At 45.3% G+C, this 18,743-nt stretch overlaps 1 protein-coding gene across 3 annotated transcripts in view; it reads right to left on the bottom strand.

Annotated features, from left to right (window-relative positions):
* Positions 1 to 18,743, bottom strand: part of NBAS (NBAS subunit of NRZ tethering complex) — a 3,456,930-nt gene that overhangs the window by 208,171 nt on the left and 3,230,016 nt on the right. For all 3 annotated transcript variants that reach the window (XM_069605942.1, XM_069605943.1, XM_069605944.1), the window contains one exon: positions 15,197 to 15,336. In XM_069605942.1, the coding sequence (XP_069462043.1) occupies positions 15,197 to 15,336 (140 nt within the window). The remainder of the gene's footprint in view (positions 1 to 15,196; positions 15,337 to 18,743) is intronic.

Genomic DNA, 18,743 nt, shown 5'->3' with positions numbered 1-18,743 from the left:
TTGGATATTGTGGGATGCAAAACTACTGATTGCACCTCAAAGGATAAGCCACCCACCCCAATAGCGACAGAGGTGACCCTGGGGCGATGGTATGCAGTGGGGGTAATGGTGGGTCGGATCATATTGCGACCAGCCCTGTCATTTGCGGACCTCCCCACATGTATTTGCCCAACCGAGGGGGGGGTTGACCTGGGTAAGAGCAACGTAGGGGCCCCAGAGCATTCTGCCCTATACCTGCAGCTACAATTGTTTTCTCCCCCATCCCCATGTCTCGATCCTGAAGAATCCTCAAGAAAACAGGCCCCTAGTGCCCGGCACAGATTACCCAGATACTGACACAGTGCAAAAGCCTGCAACATCCAGCCTAGAGGGCACCAAAGATGCTAGACTCCTGAACGCTGCGTCGGACCGTACCTAAAAAGGGACAAAGGGGAGTGAGCCCCGAGGCTTGAGAGCCAGTGGCCCGCCAGCATTGAGAGACTTTGAACATCACATAGCCGATCCATGGACTATGCCTGTCGTTAATGGGCACCACTTGTGAGCTAATTATTCTAGCAAAATAGCCCCACTCACAACACCTGTCACCCCCACTCCAGACCATGTTGAGGAGATGCTGCCAACAGGATGTAAATGCCCCCTTGTTCTTATTGAATTGGCGGCTCTGAAAAAATTGCTAATGCCTGTGACCGCAGAGACTGAGGTGGAGGCCCAGGAGGAGGTGCCGGGGGGGTGGGGGCGGAGGGAGACCAATCTAGTACCAAGGTCATCTCCAAGGCCCCCCTGTCAGCAGCAAAGAAACATGATATCGCCTTACTGGGGGTTGCAGCCCAGTCCAATAGAACTGGCATTGGCATAAACATCACTGGCCACATTGATGCGTCATTTAAAAAGGGGATCCGGAAACAAGCAGACCTTGACATCTGCCCTGACACTTATCCTCCCGCAACATAAACCTGCACAAATGCCATGGCGGCTGCCTGTGGGGAGGTTGTCGGTTGGGGCAGGACTATGCTATGGGATGAAAGGCCAGTTTGTGGGGTCAGCAATGCAGAACCTAGAGTGGCTCCAGCTGCTGATAGCAATGATGTTCATAGAATTCCAAAATTCTGGGAAAGCATGTAAGGTGGGCATGGAGAGGGATCCATAGAGGGGGGAGTGGTATTGTTGCACACAGTTCCCAAAAGTCCTGGTTATGAACCGGAATCTAAGGAATCCTTAATTACCCAATGTACTTACTGGCTGAAAACGGTTTATGGATGTTGCTCCATAATAGAGAGGACATCTTAAACATCAGGAGAATACACCCTAATGAGGGAAGTACACTTAACTCGATTTGAATACAACAAGGAATGACCATGGGTATACTGGAAATTGGAAAGAAACTTTGTCAACTCCCAAACAGTACAAATGAAATCAGTGTATCCCCCTATCACAACAATGCTCCCCTCATAGGTTCCAAGCTTCAGTGTCCACTGTTTTCTGGAGCCATTGCAGCCCCATTGGGAAAAGGATTTGAGGGAACGACTAATGGGGGTGGGGTGGTTGACTACATCACCACCTAAGTGGAACTGGTTCATGGGTCGCCGATTTGATTTCAGGCTGTGCCCAGGGGTTGGAACTACGGTAGACATTTTGAGTATATGTTATTGTATTTAAGAGATGTTTGTTTTCCATGTATATGTGTTCTTTGATGGCCTTACGGTTGAACAAAGTTATGGGGATGATGGCATGGGTGGTTCTGCCAGATGGTTTGCGCAGTGTCTGAATGCTTTGAAAAGGGCTCTGCTTTCATGGTTGGCCTGGCAGTGGTGATTAGCGGCCTGCGTGCAGCACAAAGTTCCTTGAACAGGGCGAGGTTGGATTTGCTTGCTGAAGTGGAGTTGAACTGGACATCCCAGACCCTTTGATGAGTAGCAATTACCCTTGAGATGGATGGGGATGCATCTTTTATTCATACTAAATTATCAAAACGACTCAGGTAGTTTGGCAAAAAGGAAGTCTGTTTTAATGTCAAATATGTAAAACAGGGAGTACAACGAACATCAGCACTCGCTCAATCCTCTTACTCAACGAATCTTACAAAAAACTGAGGTTATATTAAGCGAAATCGTCATGAGTGGCATGTTAACCTGCGACATTACCAACGTCCTCCTCTGTGGCAAACTACAAAAACCTATTGAGGGAAGTGATAGGCTCTAAGTGAGTATCTAAGTACAAGTTCCATATCAGTATAGAACAGTGAAGGAAAGTGATAGGGTACTTATCAGGTGGGGCAACTAAGCCCTCCCCTTAAAACGGCCACTATGAACGTTACTAAATACACAATGTCTCATTGGCTACACAAACTATAGGACCCTAAATTGCGCTGTCCTCTACAATTGGTTGGCTTCTGACCCCCATCAGTACTTTTCCACCTACGTCTAGCATCTTGCAGACTGAAGATCCCGGTGCGGGTGAGCTCGTCTTAACACTAGCTTCCCACCAATTAGCAAATCAATCCATCATCACCTCAATGGTCCAATTAGGGCTTTGAGTTTGTACTGTGCTCTGAGAAATGTTAAGGAGTGTGGGCACACTCTGCCCATGTGCGGTGCGTAGGTAACTCGTTCTTCCAACTTCATTCTTCCACGTGACTGGAGACCATGGAATAAAGCCTTTAAGTGTATTAAAATACTATTTTCTAATAGTCCTCTGTTTCGATCAAGCCTTCTGAACAGGAGTTTCTGTTCTTTCACACGAATTGTAGCAAATGTCAGTTCACTCCAGTTTGATAAGACCTTGGCTTTTTTGGCTCATCCAACTCCTTCTGCTGAGATTCATTTTGCATTTTAACAGACACACACTGAAATGAGACCTTCTTGCTAATGTGCAGCACTGCTTATAATGCGTAGTGGAAACATCCATCCTTTACTCGTATATATATATATATATATATATATATATATATATATATATATATATATATATATATTGGCGCTTGCCGCAATCTATTTACTATAAAGTTAGCCTCAAGATTACTTTGCTTGCATTTCTTTCGCATCTGTACACGTATAAAATAGCTTAATATGTCCATCTGTTTCTGTGGCATAAGCTTTTTCACCTTGAACCCAAGATGTCACTTATCCTTGATACTTTCTTGATGTCTTATTGAATATCTGCATTATCTGGTCTCTGCATCTCTTCTACAGACATCAGCTCGATTCTAAGTGACGTCACCATTCATCTTTGCCATTTATCTGCTTTACTTCTTCAGGAATATCATTCAAATGGCCATTATATTTTCTTATATGCCAGTTTTCTCAATGGGTACCTTGCCTCCCAGATCTTTAGGTATCAGTACTTTCACTGGTACTAATGTCCATACTCTGACGTTTGTCTGTTCAACTGCTCTGTGTATGTCCCATACTCTGGTTTCCAACAGACAGGTAATATGGGCCGGGCAGTTGGAGTAGGGGTACTTGGCTCCTCCTCTACAGAGTTCTTGAGTGTACCAGTGTGCGGAAGCTTTACGCTTGAGGGTGCGTTGTTTCGCTGGGGCATGGACGTTGATGTTGGTTGTGAGGATGATGTTGAGTTCTTGGAGAAGTGATTGACAGTCTTGGTTTGTGAGGGGTAGACCAGCTCATGCAAAGCAGAGTTTGGCAATATCTTCTGCATGAACCTCCAATGTGAAGTTCATGAATGATCCGAAGGCTTGTTTGCTGGGTTTTTGATGGGTTTGCTTGACTGGTGTGGTTTGACTGATGTCAAAGGGGAGTACTAGACGGCCTGACGAGTCGTGCAGGTGTGGACAGCCAAGAGATATTCCTGAGCTTGGGAGGAAACACTTTTACCGAGAGTTTTACTTGGATGAATTGGAACAATTGAAAATATATCACTTAAGATTGCCTTATGTTTAGGGAGAAGCCCAGGCTGTTAGGAGGTGGCAGGTATGATGTAGATGGGACTACACCTAATCTTAAATATGAGTTCTGATTAGTCAATCTCTAGGTAGGGAAATATACAGACTCTCTCCCTCCTGAGAGGAGCTGCCACAATCAACATCAGCGTGGTGAAACACTTGGAGCGGAGGTCAGATCAAAACGTAGAACCCAAAATTGGTAATGGGTTCTTCCTATCAAGAACCTCATGTACTTCCAGTGCTTTGGATGAACGGACATGTAGAAGTAAGTGTCTTGGAGGTCTGGGGCCTGTACGATCTGGTCAGGTATGACCATCTTAAATGTGTCTTTCTTGAGGGACGTGTTCAAGCGCCATAGGACCATGATGGGGCATAGAGCCCCCCCCCCCTTGTTTGGTATCAGAAAATAATACAAGTTCCATCCCTTTTCCCTCTCTGCAGCTGGCCTGAGATTGATGAGCTGCTTTCATCAAGAGACTTCTTTCAAGAGGAGGGAATGAGTAGGCAACAATGGGTGGGACGGTGGATGGTCTAGGAGTTGTCTTATGAAAGGAAGGCATCCATGGTATACCACCAGGAACACCCATGCATCCTGGGTAGTGTAAAGCCACTCTATGGAATGCAGAGTTATTCTACCTCCCAGCAGCGATTAGTGTGAAAATAACCCTTTGAAGAGGTTTTGAGGTGTGAGTGGATGAGGGGCCTGTAGCTGAAGTTTCTTTGTTTTCCTTACCCCCTTCTACCTCTACCTGGGCATGAATACTGCTTTCTTACCTGTTTTGCTGTTGATGCCTGGTTTCAGCACAAATGAGTGAAGGAAGTATAGTGGTAAAACCCATGGACTCTGAAAGGGGGCATCAATGAGGAAGGGCCTTGCAGGAGGCTGCTGCATCCCCAGCCTAATGATTTAGCTGTAGCCTTAGATGCTTGTCACTCCAGGGATGTTTCTGCATTTGTACTGAACAGATTGTCCCAATCAAAAGGCATGTCTAATAACCTTTCCTGATCATCTGATACAAAGCATGATTTCCTCAACCTTGAGTACCAAGTAATGAAATAATTCATTCTGATAGAACATGTGACACAGTTTGCAGTGCCAAAGCCATCAGCAAAGCTTGGCAGGTGGCCGCTATGACATCTGCAACCAATTCACTGAACCCTCTCTTATTTCCCCTTCGGGAGTAGGCTGCTGCTTCTGACACCACTGATTACAATACATGTGTATGTTTGGACAAGTCATATGAAGCATTTATTGTATTTAGGGCTACTCTACCTGATGCAAAAATATGTTAACATATAGCATACAACATTTGGTTTCCGTCTGAAGGTAAGGAAGGAAAGGTAGACTAAGTTAGGACTGCTTTGGATGCCAGCACCACCAAATTCCCGTGGGTAGGATGTATTGAAAGCAAACCTGGGTCGGAAAGTAAGGGGCTTCCTTTTTTTACAGGCTCCTTATCTACTGTTGATGCAGAGTTTGCATTTGGCGAAAGGCTCATCAATGGATCAGGTATGGCCTTTGTCCAGAATATCTTTAAGCTCATATTAGGCACCTGCTCTTGGAGGGGTCCAAGCCCAAGCGACTTGATAACATTTATCACAGTTTTACAAAGGCAGCATTACTGTGTCTATAAGAAGCTGACTGCACAAAGTTCAACTCTGGGGACATTTCTAGACCACGGTCATCCCGCAAGTCAGCTGTCAAAATCGCAATAGCAATGTCCTCTATCAAATCTCCTTGATGAAACTTGTATTCCACCACCCACCCCCATCACTTGCTCGATGGTTAAGGGAACTGGGTCAGTTTGTTCATCATATATTGTTTCCATAGTATAGAGAAACTAGCCTCTCAAAGCCAGAATATGCCCCTGGGATAGGCACTGATGAGGCGCTGACCTCAGATGCTCCAGGACCTCGACGGATGACAGAGCTGGTGGGTTTGATATTAAAAAACGTCCACTGAACGGTGGGACCAAGGGGCGAGACCTCAGGGTGCGGCTGCTGCTTTTGGAGGTGTTTCTGTTAGCACTAGAAGGTGAGGTGGGCCCTTGGTTTTCCATTGGCCCTGAGATAGCTACTGCCGATGTGGCATCCTTGGCAAAAACATTAAAAATGTCAGTTTGAATAACTCTCGCTGTTTAACTGAAGGGAAGGCTTGTGAGGAATTGGATCTTTTTGGCATATTATCCCTTTTCTCCTTCCTGGAGTGACCGTTCTTTTTGTGTAATGAAGGACAGTGCGGAGTGGTGAGACCCACTCCCAGAGGCTGATCGCTTGCTTATCTTTTCTATGTTTCCTCTTGGAAGAAGGCTCTTTCTCAGAGCTTTTTGGAATAACTGGGGCAGAAATTCACTGTTCTATGAGGACTTACAGTTTGGAGGACATGCCTCCGAAGTATTTGGATGGGGGGTCAACAAAAGAAAGTTTTGCCGCCCTCATTCTTGATACACCACCGCTCCACCTGATCTCACCCGAACACCTTCCAATCTCCTCTGTGCTGGCTGGGCTTTTATAGCCCAGTCTCCCCCTGTTCTGACTGGACCTCCTACCCCGCAAAAAATCAATGTGCTTCAGTCCCAAGAACCAGAGGCAACCATCTTGTAGGTCAATAACTGACATATTATAATTGCAGTGCCTGCATGGTTTGAAATGCAAGGGTTTAGGGGTACCATGCATGGGGCAATATTATTTTCTCAGATGAGATAACTGGGACAAGGTGAGCAAAATAAAGTATGAGGGCATGATGTGCTCAATATAGGGAACTACTGCCATCACTTCTGGAGAGGAGGCAGGTCAGCGTGGGGCCACAATGTGCTCACCTGCTCAGCAAAAAGTTCTCAAATGACAGCTGACACTGAAAACAAATATCTAAGATTAGGAATCTGTGAAAGGATACAATCCATTAGAATCTATACTTATATGTTTAAGTAACTAAACAATCTCCAATGAGAGCCCATTTTCTGTTTTTTTTCCAAATCACGTTGTATTGGTTAAAAACAATGTGTAAATCAACACAACAGTTGTCATGCCCCTTCCACCCATCTCTGAACCTTTGCACTAGAAATACATATTCTTTCAGGGGTCTCTCACTCTGCCTCCCTCACCAGCCTTATGCCTCCAGCATCTCCCCTGAGTGTGCCACAGCAGCATAGATTAATGAGCCATTACAACCAGCCTTTAACAGCCTGCCTCAGAACCTAACCCTGCACCCCACCCGACATAACACCTTCCCCTCCGACTGCCATTCCTCTGCCGGCACGTCACCTGCTGAGGGCTCTAGCACCCTAGTCGCCTGGCCCACCCTGCCCCTTAATTTTACAGTTGTCCTTCTTATGTGTTTTGATACAAAGTGAAACCACTCCATCTCCAGATGTCACAAAGTGTCTGTAAGCATACATGTGAGCTTTGCCATCGTATAAATCTCCTGCAATACTGTCACCCACTCCTCTTTAAAGGGCATTTTCTCACACTTCCACTTCTTGGCCATCTTTACTCTCCCGCCAGCAATATATTGTGCACCATATGTCCTGGCGTCTCAAATGCCCCATCTCTGTTTCCAGCCAAAACAAAATCATCAAGGGGTCTACAGTCATTTCTGTTTCATTCAGCTCTCTAATCGAGGATAGCACCTCCCACCAGTAAAGGCCCACCCGCCCAGAGGCTCTCTACATGTGCCAGTACATCCCCTCCTGCCCACACCCACTGTAACATAGTAGGCTGTGTTCTGGGTACATCCACGCTATCCTAGCCAGTATCTCGGGAGGATAGCTTAGGAGCAACATGCTCACCTTGGAAGCAAGACAACACGGAGCACCACAGGTTCGATCCCCGGGTCCACGCTTAGAAACCTTTGGGTATTAAGCGTGTTATAAATAACCTATCATACCATATTGCCAACGGTGTAAAACCGTGAGTGCAAGTAGCCAGTATTGTGTTTCTTTGGATGTTTTGGCCACCCCCTGCACATACGACCCCATAAACTATCATCCACCTCCATTTCCAGGTCGGCCTGCCATTGGCCCCTCACTTCAGTTTGTTTCATAGTACTGCCAATAGAAAGTCCTTGTACAGCCTTGAGGTTATTCCCTTTTCCCCTCTCAAAGACAGTAAGCTGTTTTCAAATGGGTGAATTCCCTTCTGAGGTTCGCCCCCCACTTTCTATCGTCACTACCCCTTTGAGCTAAAGATACTGAAAGACTGGGAGCGGGTATATCTGGATCAGTTCTTCCAGCCCTTGAGCCCATGTGCAACTACGTAATGATGGACAGATACAGCCACATCATGTCTGCCTTCTCCCTCCAGTGTTCCCAACTAACCTGCATCACCAGGTGCGCCAGAATTCTTGCTGACAATCTGCCCCCTGGCACCAACAGCCACTCAATAAACAAGAGCAGTTTTTTGCTTAACAGTAGGTAATGCGGGCTGCGCCCAAGCACTGTTTTGTAACACGAAAAGGAACAGGGCAGTCAAACCCTGACAAAAACAGCCACTACCCAAGCGCCACTGGTAGAATCACTGCGTTCTCTAAGGGGACCCATTGTTTTTCCATTTTGAGGGTCCAAATGATCTATAATGATCCTGAGCTGTGTTGTTCTAAAGTACACCTCCAAGTCTGGGAACCCTACGCCTCCTGAGTCTTTCGAAAGAACTAACGCAGCATAGCTAATCCGAGGTTTAGTATTAGCTCACAGGAGCCTCAGCATCTCCTTCTTAGCGCCCACCAAAAACTCCTTTGGGAGTACTGCAAGTAGCATCTGAAAAAGGTAGAGGAATTTAGGTAATACATTCATCTTGGGAATGTTTACTCTAGCCATCCAAGAGAATGTTAGCTTGGCCCATTTCTCGAGGTCTGCTTTCACCTCTGCCGCTAACCCCAAGTAATTGTCCACAAAGAGATACCAAATGCCTCTTGGCATTAATCCCTAAATACCAGAGGTACTGTTCTGCTAACTGTGAGGAGCCAGGAATGAGACGCGGACACTGAGGAGTTGTTTGTGGTTACAAACATTTTTAAAAAGCAATGGGGGTTAGAAAAAACTTCACTTTCCCTATTCTAGAAGGAATTTCCCTACCTCAACCAAAACAAATGGGTCTGTCCAGTGTCAAGATGTCCAAACAAAAGTATGTCCTATGTCTGTAATCCTATTCTGGCCCTCACACTCTAAATAAACTACAAAGTGCAAAGAATACTGTCGCTTAGTATTCACAAGTCCTCAATTGTTCAGGTTCAAAACTAAAGTTCACATCCAACAAAAAGGGTTCCTTTAACCAATGTTCACAGTTCCAGGGAACAGCTTCCTTTCCCATTTTACTTTTATCAATCTCACCAATTCAAAAAGAATAATCAGTTTCCAAACTGATTACTCTCTCTACCATTGGTCAAAAGAGGTTACAACGAACACTGTCCTTCCCCAGATTCCTTGTATCAGTATCAGTTTAAAAAGAATAATCAAGTTCCAAGAGGATTGCTTTCTCCCCTTGGAATATTCACTTTTCTTAGGGCATCACCTCCCTTCCCCAGGCTTTCTCTTCCTTTTAATAGTAGCAAATCCTAAGGGTATATCTCTTCCTAAGGACTATCTTTTCTTATGGGCTTGTTCGAAACAGTTCATGATTTCAAGGGCATGGCCTTCCTTGAAGTTCTTTACAATTAGTATCTATGTTGTCTTCGCCTGGTCTACTCTCCTGCCAGGACTTGTTAAACAAGCACTATGCTTCACCTGGTATACTTCCCTGACAGAAATGTATTACATAAATGCTCAACTTCACCTGGTATACTTGCCTGCCAGGACTTGACTATACAAATTACCTTTGCTTTAAGGTTAGAGTTGACTAACCGATTAGTGGCTTTCTGTACATTTGCTTTCACCTCTTTAATGGCTTTGCTGTTCACTTCTCGTTGTGTCTTCAAGAAGCAATTTAATTTTTTAGGCCATTTGGTTACCCACTTCCTTTCATTAGTGTGGTGCTGGAAATGCCTTATGGTGGGACAGGACCTCCTAGTCCTTGTCCTACCACTTCTTTGAGTGTATTTTCTCTATGTTTTCTGCCAATGAGGTCTAGCCTGAACCTCTGGCAGTGCAGCTCTTCATTTTATCTTTTGGTGAACAACACCCACAGGATATCCTTTTGTCACCCATGGGTCGGGGTACACCCTTGTACCTCTTGTGTCTGTGTATCAGCACCTGTGTGTTGCCGAAAGAGCACGGTATGGGCTGGTGGCAGCCACATGCTGACTTGGCAGTCACTCTGAATGTCCTCTATTTTTGGAATACCCAGACGGTGCCACAGGAATCAATGGATTCCTACAAGAAGGCAAGATGTCCCTGTGGCCTCTTGGTTTCTATTGCTTTTTACCTTGTTTCCCAAAGTCCTGGGAAGCTCTGACTCTGTCCCTTCCACCCGAATGGCTGCTGGGTGGAAACACCATATGTCTCTGTTGTTCCCTTTCCTTATGACTGGCTGTTGCCTGGAAATACCATATTTAGCTCTGGGGCTGCCTCCTGTCAGAATGACTGGAGCATTCCCTGGGGCTGCGTGTTGTGGGTATGCCCTAGGGTGGGACCTGTGTGAATGGAGTTGGGAGTCAACTCACATTTTGTGTTGTCAGTGTCTGGTTTCTGTGTGTGTGACACAATTAATGAAACAGCCCTGACTGAAACTGACATGAATGCAGTGTAGTGTGCTGAAAGGCTGGGTACTTGCCCTAATCCACATTCTTTGTTATGGGTGTCTTGGTGGAGTGAATGGCCTGAATGCCTGTGCACCTGATTGGCTGCCTGCCTGCATGAATGCTCTTCTGTGTGATTGGCTGCCTGAGCCTGGCTCAGCCAGAGTGCATGGGGAACATATGTGTATATTTGGGTACCTCCCACTAACCAAATTGTTCAGAAGCTGAAGTCAAAGCTGAAGCAAGAAGAAGCTGTTCCTTGAAGCCCAGCTGGAGGAGAAGTTTGCTGCTGCATTTCTTTACTGTAATCCGAAAGTTATATCTCCCAAGGACTGGCCCAGAGAGGAACTGCGAAGGAGACCTCTCGTCGAGCTACGAGGGACAATCATGCAAACTGATGTTCTTCATCCAAAGTGCCCTAGAAGCCAGTCCTGTATGCCTGCCATCCAGAGAAGGGATCTTCATGAGTCCTGAAGAGGAGTGCCCAGACAGCTCAAGTTGAAGAATTCAATTGGTGTTACCCAGGGTCCAGAGGTGCGTTTCATGACCGCTGGAAGCCGTTGCTGTCTACCCCCCAGAAGAGTGGGTACCCTGGCATAGTGCTGCTGGACACCTGGAGGTGCGAAAGTTCCAAACTGTCTAAGAACATTTCAAGGGACATCCTCACCATCATCACTGACCACTTTTCCTTGCCGGAGAGAGTCCAGAGTCGCTGAGTGCCGAGGAAGGTCCAAAGATGTCCTAAGGGTCCAGAGTTGGTGAGGGTCCGAGGTCCACTCCAGTGGTCGAGTCCAGGTCAGCAGATGCCGTCCAGATGTCTGGGTTGCGGCTGCAGCACCAAAGAACTGAAAGTTGGAAAACCGCGATATTCCGAAACCCAACATCAAAAGTGACCTATGCACTCGTCGCCGCCAGAAGTCATTGAAGGGTCCTAGGGGTCTTACTCTCATCTGCCAAGTCCTTAAGGAGCCTACAGCAAGTTTCATCTTCACAGGACTTCTGCAGTCGGAGAAATCGTCAACCAAAGGAGAGCACTGCAAGGAGTAAAACTGCTGCACTTCAGAAAGATATTGGTTCCATTTTTCTTCTTGGTCTCACATCTCAGTGGCTCCTTCGGCCAATTGGGGTCCATCATCGGACGAAATCATAGAGTGAAACCGAGAAACTCTGCCACTTCGCCTGCCAAGGCACCAAAGGTACTATGACGAGGAAGAGCATCGAGTCTCAGAAGTCGTCCAAGGGTCCCAGATTCGTCCTGGATCCTGTTCTCCTGTGGGCTCTCAGGTACTTTGGGGGTGGTAGAACCTTGTAAAAGAAAGCAGAAGGTTATTGAACATTATTGGACTGGGCTGTAAAAGACAAGGTAAATTACTCCTTAAACTTTCCCTTACAGGCTGCCCAGGTGGAGGGATCCTCACAGAGAAGTGTGTGTCTAGTCTAAAGAAAGCATTCTGCCATTGTTCATAACTAACCTGCCTTTCTTCCCTATTCTATGCTGATACACCGCACTTAAGAATTCACATGACTATTTAAAACTGTCTGCAGTTAGTGCATTTCTTTCTGAATTTAAGTATTGTGTGACACCACATAGAGTATATAATTTTTGCCATTCTTTGAATAGGTATTCCAAGTACAATGTGTAGAGGTTGCTTATTTTATATAAAGAAGCTGGGTTATCATAGTGTGTGGACATTCCTTTGTGGGGGCTTTGGGGAAACACTACTTAAGAACCTGCATGCATCACCTCCTGAAAGCTTAAGCCTGGCCGCTTGTCCACTGTTACCAAATTGAGAGCCTTGCTGGGGTGTTCTGTGTCTTTATCCTACCATATAATGGGCAGAAATACAGATAGCCCCTCCAGTCTTTACAATTAGGTTCAACGTTGGTTTCTCGCTTGCCCTCGCTTCAGTTCCCTTCAGTTTCTGTTACTTCTACGAAGTGACATATACATGCTGGTAACCCTCTTTCCTTTCCAAGATTACCGTTTGCCTCCAGTGCTCTGTCACTCTCTCCCACTTCAGCTTACTGGCTTCGTGTGCGCCCTGTCAAGTGTTATACTCTCGCTGTGTCTCCTTTCAGGTGTACGGTTCCTGCTGCTCTTTCTCTCTCAGCGGTGAACCGCCTGCACCCAGGCTTCTCTTTGCCTGCTCTGGATTTGCCTTCACGTCGCCTGCAGTGGCTTGTTTCTGCTCAGAGTGGCAACGAGTGTCAGCTGTAGCCGGACCATATTTGAACTTCCTGGCTTGCTCAATTATCTTCCAACAACTAAACTGATGCTTGGTCGCTCAATCATCGTAGTCTTTCTCGTGTCAGTAGTTCTGGGACCATTTCCTGTAAAACTATGAGGAAGTGGATACTGATCCTCGTTGGAAGTGATTCTCACTACTCCCTGCCTCTTCCTCGTCCCAGTTGTCAATGTACTATCCTAAATGGGAGTTTGGGGAACAATAACAGAAGATCGATCAGGAGGTTGGGGAAGATATGTCAATATGCCATTAAGGCAAGGGGAACAGAGGAAATATTCATGAAACGAAAAGGGGGGTAATGTGGTTTCCACCAACAATGCCCTGTTACTCTCACTAGGTGTATCTCCCCCAGATGATCTTCTCTCATATAGCCGCCCCACGGTTAGGATCAGGTATCAGCTGCCGTCCCTTGGCCATATACGGGAGGCCTCCTCAAGAAAAGAAGTGAAGACACCACCAGATTCATCACATAACATAAATCCCTAGTCTGTGATGAGCTTCACGACTTCTGACGGTGTACCCCCCCAGTGGCATGGCTATAGATTTGTTGTAGTTGACCTTAAATCCTGAGTACTGTCCGTACACCCTTACTTCCTCTAGTATGTGCTTCATGGAGTCGGCCGTGTCCGTAACATACATCAGGATGTCGTATGCAAAGTGTGCCAGTCTGTATTGCCCTCCTCCCACCTTTATGCCACAGATTTTCCTCTTGCTGCCACACCTTGGACGGCAGCGGTTCAATCACCAGAGCATACAACAGTGGGGAAAGAGGGCATCTCTGCCGAGTGTTGAAACTGTGCTGAACAGACAGTAAAAAAAGATAACTTGGCAGTGCAGGATGAAGGGCAGATAAAAGTCTGAGTGTCTGCTGTCTTAAAATAAGGAGAGACGGCAACTCCCATTAAATCACACAACCTACAATTGCAAGAATGTTAAGAGCCAGACTCCAACGTGAAGAACAACCATTAGCAATAAATGTTTCAAGAAAGGACTGGGAGCTCTCAGTTAAATAATTGCAAACAATAACATAAAATGATATTGTCCTTGCAAAACAAGACTAGTACAATATTTGCAGTAGTTGCATCTCTTGAGACTGCAAATATCTTTCCAAACCTCTCAAATTTCTCATGGCCTCCATGAACCTGAGTTTTCTTAAAATAAAGAGCTTGATAAACTGCTAAGTGTCACAGATGACCTTAGTGCACAGATAAAAATAGTAGATGTAAGTTGTTTTATTACCGTTTTAAAGAACTGGTCTGGGAGGAATGGGATGGTTAAAACTAAGGAGGTGCCTACTGCTCTCTCGAATTCCCCATTGGTTCCCTCCAATCTTGCCCAGGCATCCTCAACTCCGCCCGCATAATCTCTCTGAAGTACGCTAAAGCTAAGTAACCCCTATTAGCTAAGTCTTTCTAATCCCAACATGGAAATGTAAAGGACATGGCCTTCTCTATCCATATTGCTCTGGGACTTTTTAAGGGACACCTAGGGTCTATTGCGCTGCACAATGTCACCAGGGTTTTCTCTTCCAGCGCCTCTCCTTCTCACTCCCTCTCTCATTCCCTCTATCTCCACTCTCCTCCCTTCATGAACTTCCATGTCTCCCTCTCTCTCTACCTGAACCCCTTTCCTTTCTCTCCTTCTCTTCCACTACCCTCTTTTCCACAGTATCCTCATCACTCCACTAATCGCCTTCTTCCGGGTCTCTTGATCCACCACTGTGCCACTTGATTGCACTGAAATACCTTTCAATCTCCTCTGTGCTGGCTGGGTTTGTATAGCTCAGCCTTTCTGCCTTCAAAGACTCCTCTGCGGTCCCCTGGCCATGTGCTCTCTTTGAGGATGACATGCATTGTGGAAGGGACAGTGTTACCAGCAGACCTATGCAATGCACACTCAGGAGGAGCTTCCAGTGTCTACCGTCCCCCCTCAGGTAACGGAGGATAGCACAGGGTCAACGCACTGGTCTTTGAAGCAAGACCAGGCAGAGCAACAGAGATTTGAATCCCGGATCTGTGCTTAGAAACCAAACTCAGGTACGGTCATAGGCGCGCTATAAAGAAAATGTATTAAATGAAACTCCCTCAGCCTGCCTCTGGCATACACCATGGGAGGCCCAAAACTCTTTTTTGGGAGGGGTCCTTGTTCTCTGCTGACGGGTCATGACTCTGTCACACAAGTCCGCATCAATGATCCTATTGTCAGTTTTCCTTCAAAGTATAGTTCATTCGAGAAAGCTAGTAGTAGATGATTTCCAAACAAAAAGACTGTTTAGTTGTAGTGACTGGCGGAATCAATGGGAAATGCTGCATTCTTAAACTCCACAATAGTGTGCAATGTAAGGTTGAATTAGGGTCCTTCCAAGTAGGACATACTCACAGGTTCAGACTTGTCACAGGAGGCCAAGCTTGCAAGAGCATTGCCAAGTGCTGGAACTGCGCTGTACTGTTGCAAGTGTCTAACAGTTCCTGGAACAGCAAATACCTTTTCTCTTCGCTCTCAATGTCTATGATGTCCACCTAACATAGTAAAAACAAAACAGAAACAATGTTTAACAAACTTGATTCCAATGGTATTTTAGACTCTGCTGTAAATTGCAGAGCAAAATAAATCAAACGTTCTCTATTGATTCTTGGATGTCAATTCAAAATGTTACAAAAATGACAATCAATTACCAACCTTTATGGTCTTTTAAAATATACATCATCGAACAGATGTTTGCATTTCCTAACAAAGAATAGCATGCCACATAGCACAGAGTTTTTTCTTTGGCAAGACATTTGTTTTGAATCGATCACAAATTTGAATGTAACCTTATTTTGGAGAACACCTTTGAAGATGTAAGACTGTGGAATGGTGAGAAGTAATGTAACTGGGTCTTGTAAGGTGAAGATAATTCGGTTGGGAAGGGTTAGTGGGTAGGGACAGTCAATTTGCATGTGTTTATGTGTAGATATAACCAGACAGATTAGAAGAACCCAGTCTCTGCTAAAAAGGCTCCCTTAGTTATCCCATATAACTCGGGATCATCTCGGTCTCAGAATAGTGCTTGGAATAGGAAGGTCAGTCTGCAGAGGTTGCATATTATTTCCCTCGCAATCTCTTCCCTCCTTCACAAAGAGTCATAACCACAGGCAGAACTCTTAGGTTCCAGTACAATTATGAGTTTATAAAATCAGAGTTGGTCAACTCTAAGGAAACTTGCATAGGCTCTTAAATATCCCATGCAATATTTCAGGCACTCTGCTTGCTGTTTTTGTCATTCATATACAAGGATGGACATGGATTAAGAAAAGCAGCGGATCATACTGCTAATGTGCCGCACACAGTAATGCAAAGAAGAGCAATTTTTGGACTTCTCTTTATTACACTGCATATGAACACATTTACACACCTTCCAAGGGGTCTACACTGCATCACCGGTACTCTTACGTGTAGGGAAGTGCTTTCACATACGGTTAACAAAAAATGTTGTGGCCCTTTTAAAAATGTTGTGGCCTTTTTACAACAAACTGTAAACAGGTTTTGCAAATCAAAATTAGATGGTTGTTTTTTCAGCATGCGTATTCCAAAAGAATACCCAATGAGGGAAATACATCTTGGACCATGGTTTTGATGCGAAAACTGGCAGTACTACAAATACATCTTTGTTGTTACCATTACTGAGTAAGTAAGCCCCCTAGTCTTGGACACCAAATCATATCGTACCAACTCCTATGCCTGCCACTGTTGGTATGGCCTTCGTGTAATGCAGTTTACGTTCTGGCACAGGGCCCGGAAGCAAAGCGGAAACATTATTGCAAATCAAAACATTTCTTCAAGCACCTGATTTTTCTGAGCTGGATTAAATTTTATTTGGGGGGAGGCTGGGGGGCATTTATTACATAATGTAGCTGGCGCGTTCAAGGGCATTTGGTTGCACTATTGGCAAAGTCAATATATGTACGAGGCAGTGCAGGTTGAGGGACAGCATGCAAGGACACGGACACAGCTCAATGTAAGGTATAGAACAATAAACTAGTTCCATTTGTGGGAAGAAAGTAGGTGGTCATGAGGAGTGGGAAGATTTGAGACTGCAGGGCAGAATGCAGCAGGGTCTAAGATACCAGTGATCATACTGTCACCTTACTGCATATCTGCTGTACTAGGGCACGGTAGCACACTGCCTGTTCCCAGTCGGTCAGATGCTGTTCTACTGTTGTAAACGTGCTTATTATTCATTAATATATCCTATAGATATAGCGCAGATCTATTTTCAAAGTGCACCAAATAACTTACATCAGCAGGATCATCGGGAACATGACACATGGGCCTGTGTTGCAATGGATAACACTGCTCTGGATGAGATCGACGGCGGGGCATGTAATTGGGATAGTAGACCGTACAGATAATGTTTTACACATCTATAGAACAGTACACATGTATCAGAGCAGGCAGAAGGAGACACAGTGATTAGACCAGAATCACATTATCTTTGACAAAGTGGAAATCAAGGGATAGGAACCAGGTTCTCTGAGGTGAGCACATTAATGACTAGGTAGTGTGCAAGTATGCCAGATTATACAATCCCATATACATTAATGTTATTCTAATATTCAAGCAGTATAACCAGTATAACAGTAGAACTAGTTAAACATAATCTGCATGCACCTTTTGAGGAAAAGTAACACATTCTTTTATTTGATTTCTCATTTAAACAAAAATGACCACTGACCGGAGAGAGATATAAAAAAGTGACTGAAACGGTGTAGGAGCTCCTAATCAAGCACTCCCTTGAAAGGCACGTTTTATATTGGGGGTTTTGAATAGTTACAATGGCTTTGCCTATGTCAGCATGGTCGCACGTCACACTACACAGGCAGTAGCCACGACCGAGGGATTAATAGACAACTCAAAATGTATGAAGTAGAGTGCAAAAAGGTTTATTTTACAACACAAGTTACTGCGGAGCTCGGGCTGCACTGGATCACTGAATAAGGGGGTTTCAAAGAAATCAAAAGGGAGTGATTCCAGCATTTTATCTCACTTCACTTGGGCTCTGCCTCCAGTCGGTCAAAAGAAATTCACTCGCAATCTCTGGGGTTTCCAGTGTCCCCTGCCCTTCTTTCTTGACTGGGCTAATGCTTTTCTCTGTCGTCGTCTTGGTCAGGATACTGAGTTTATAGGCTGTGCCAACCAAATGAAGGGTGCGAGGGGTCGGACATTCTTACACACTGTGCAGTGACTGTGGTCGAGGAACATCTGGAGTGAGCCCTGGTATACTGGCGATCGACTGCTATAATAAAGGCCAGCATTGGGTAGTCAAATGACTTCCATAACATCCCTCCAGACAAGGGGTATGCAAACTACATGTCTCCAGAAGTTTTGGACTGCGACTGCCATGATCCCTCACCTTTTAATTTCTATGGCTGATGGAGGTTGTATTCCAACCATCTGGAGAGGCAAAGGCTGCCGTCTCCAGCTCTGGAATCCTTCTCAATCTCCTGGCATCATCTACTGTCTCATTTTTCTCCTCTATTTTCCTCAAAGCCCCACAACAATAGGGTTCTCCCATCTTAGCTTCTTTTCTTCTCTCACTTCTCTTTCCACTGCTTCCTCTTGAGGCCTTATGTAACTCGACCTTCCTTGCTTGTGTCAATTTTCCTGGTTTTCCTTCCTCCATCCACCTAATCTCCTGTGTCCCAATCTGTTCCTTCACAGCAGGCTCCAATCTTTAGCTCTTCTTTGCAACTTCTCTTTCATTGCTCTTGCTCTCATGTCCTCCTCCTCTTCTATCCTTCTCAAATCTTTCTAACATATGCCTCCTCATCTTATTATGCCCCCTCTGTTGATCCTTTCGCTGTCCTCACCTCTCAACATTCCACCTTCTCTGCTTTACAGCCCTATTTCCAGATCTTTCCACACCCCTCTTCACTTTCTACCTCCT

This window comes from Ambystoma mexicanum, chromosome 4p (genome assembly GCF_040938575.1).
Source record: "Ambystoma mexicanum isolate Mex_15411 chromosome 4p, UKY_AmexF1_1, whole genome shotgun sequence".
Lineage (NCBI taxonomy): Eukaryota > Metazoa > Chordata > Amphibia > Caudata > Ambystomatidae > Ambystoma > Ambystoma mexicanum.
This window is presented reverse-complemented; position numbering and strand designations above follow the sequence as displayed.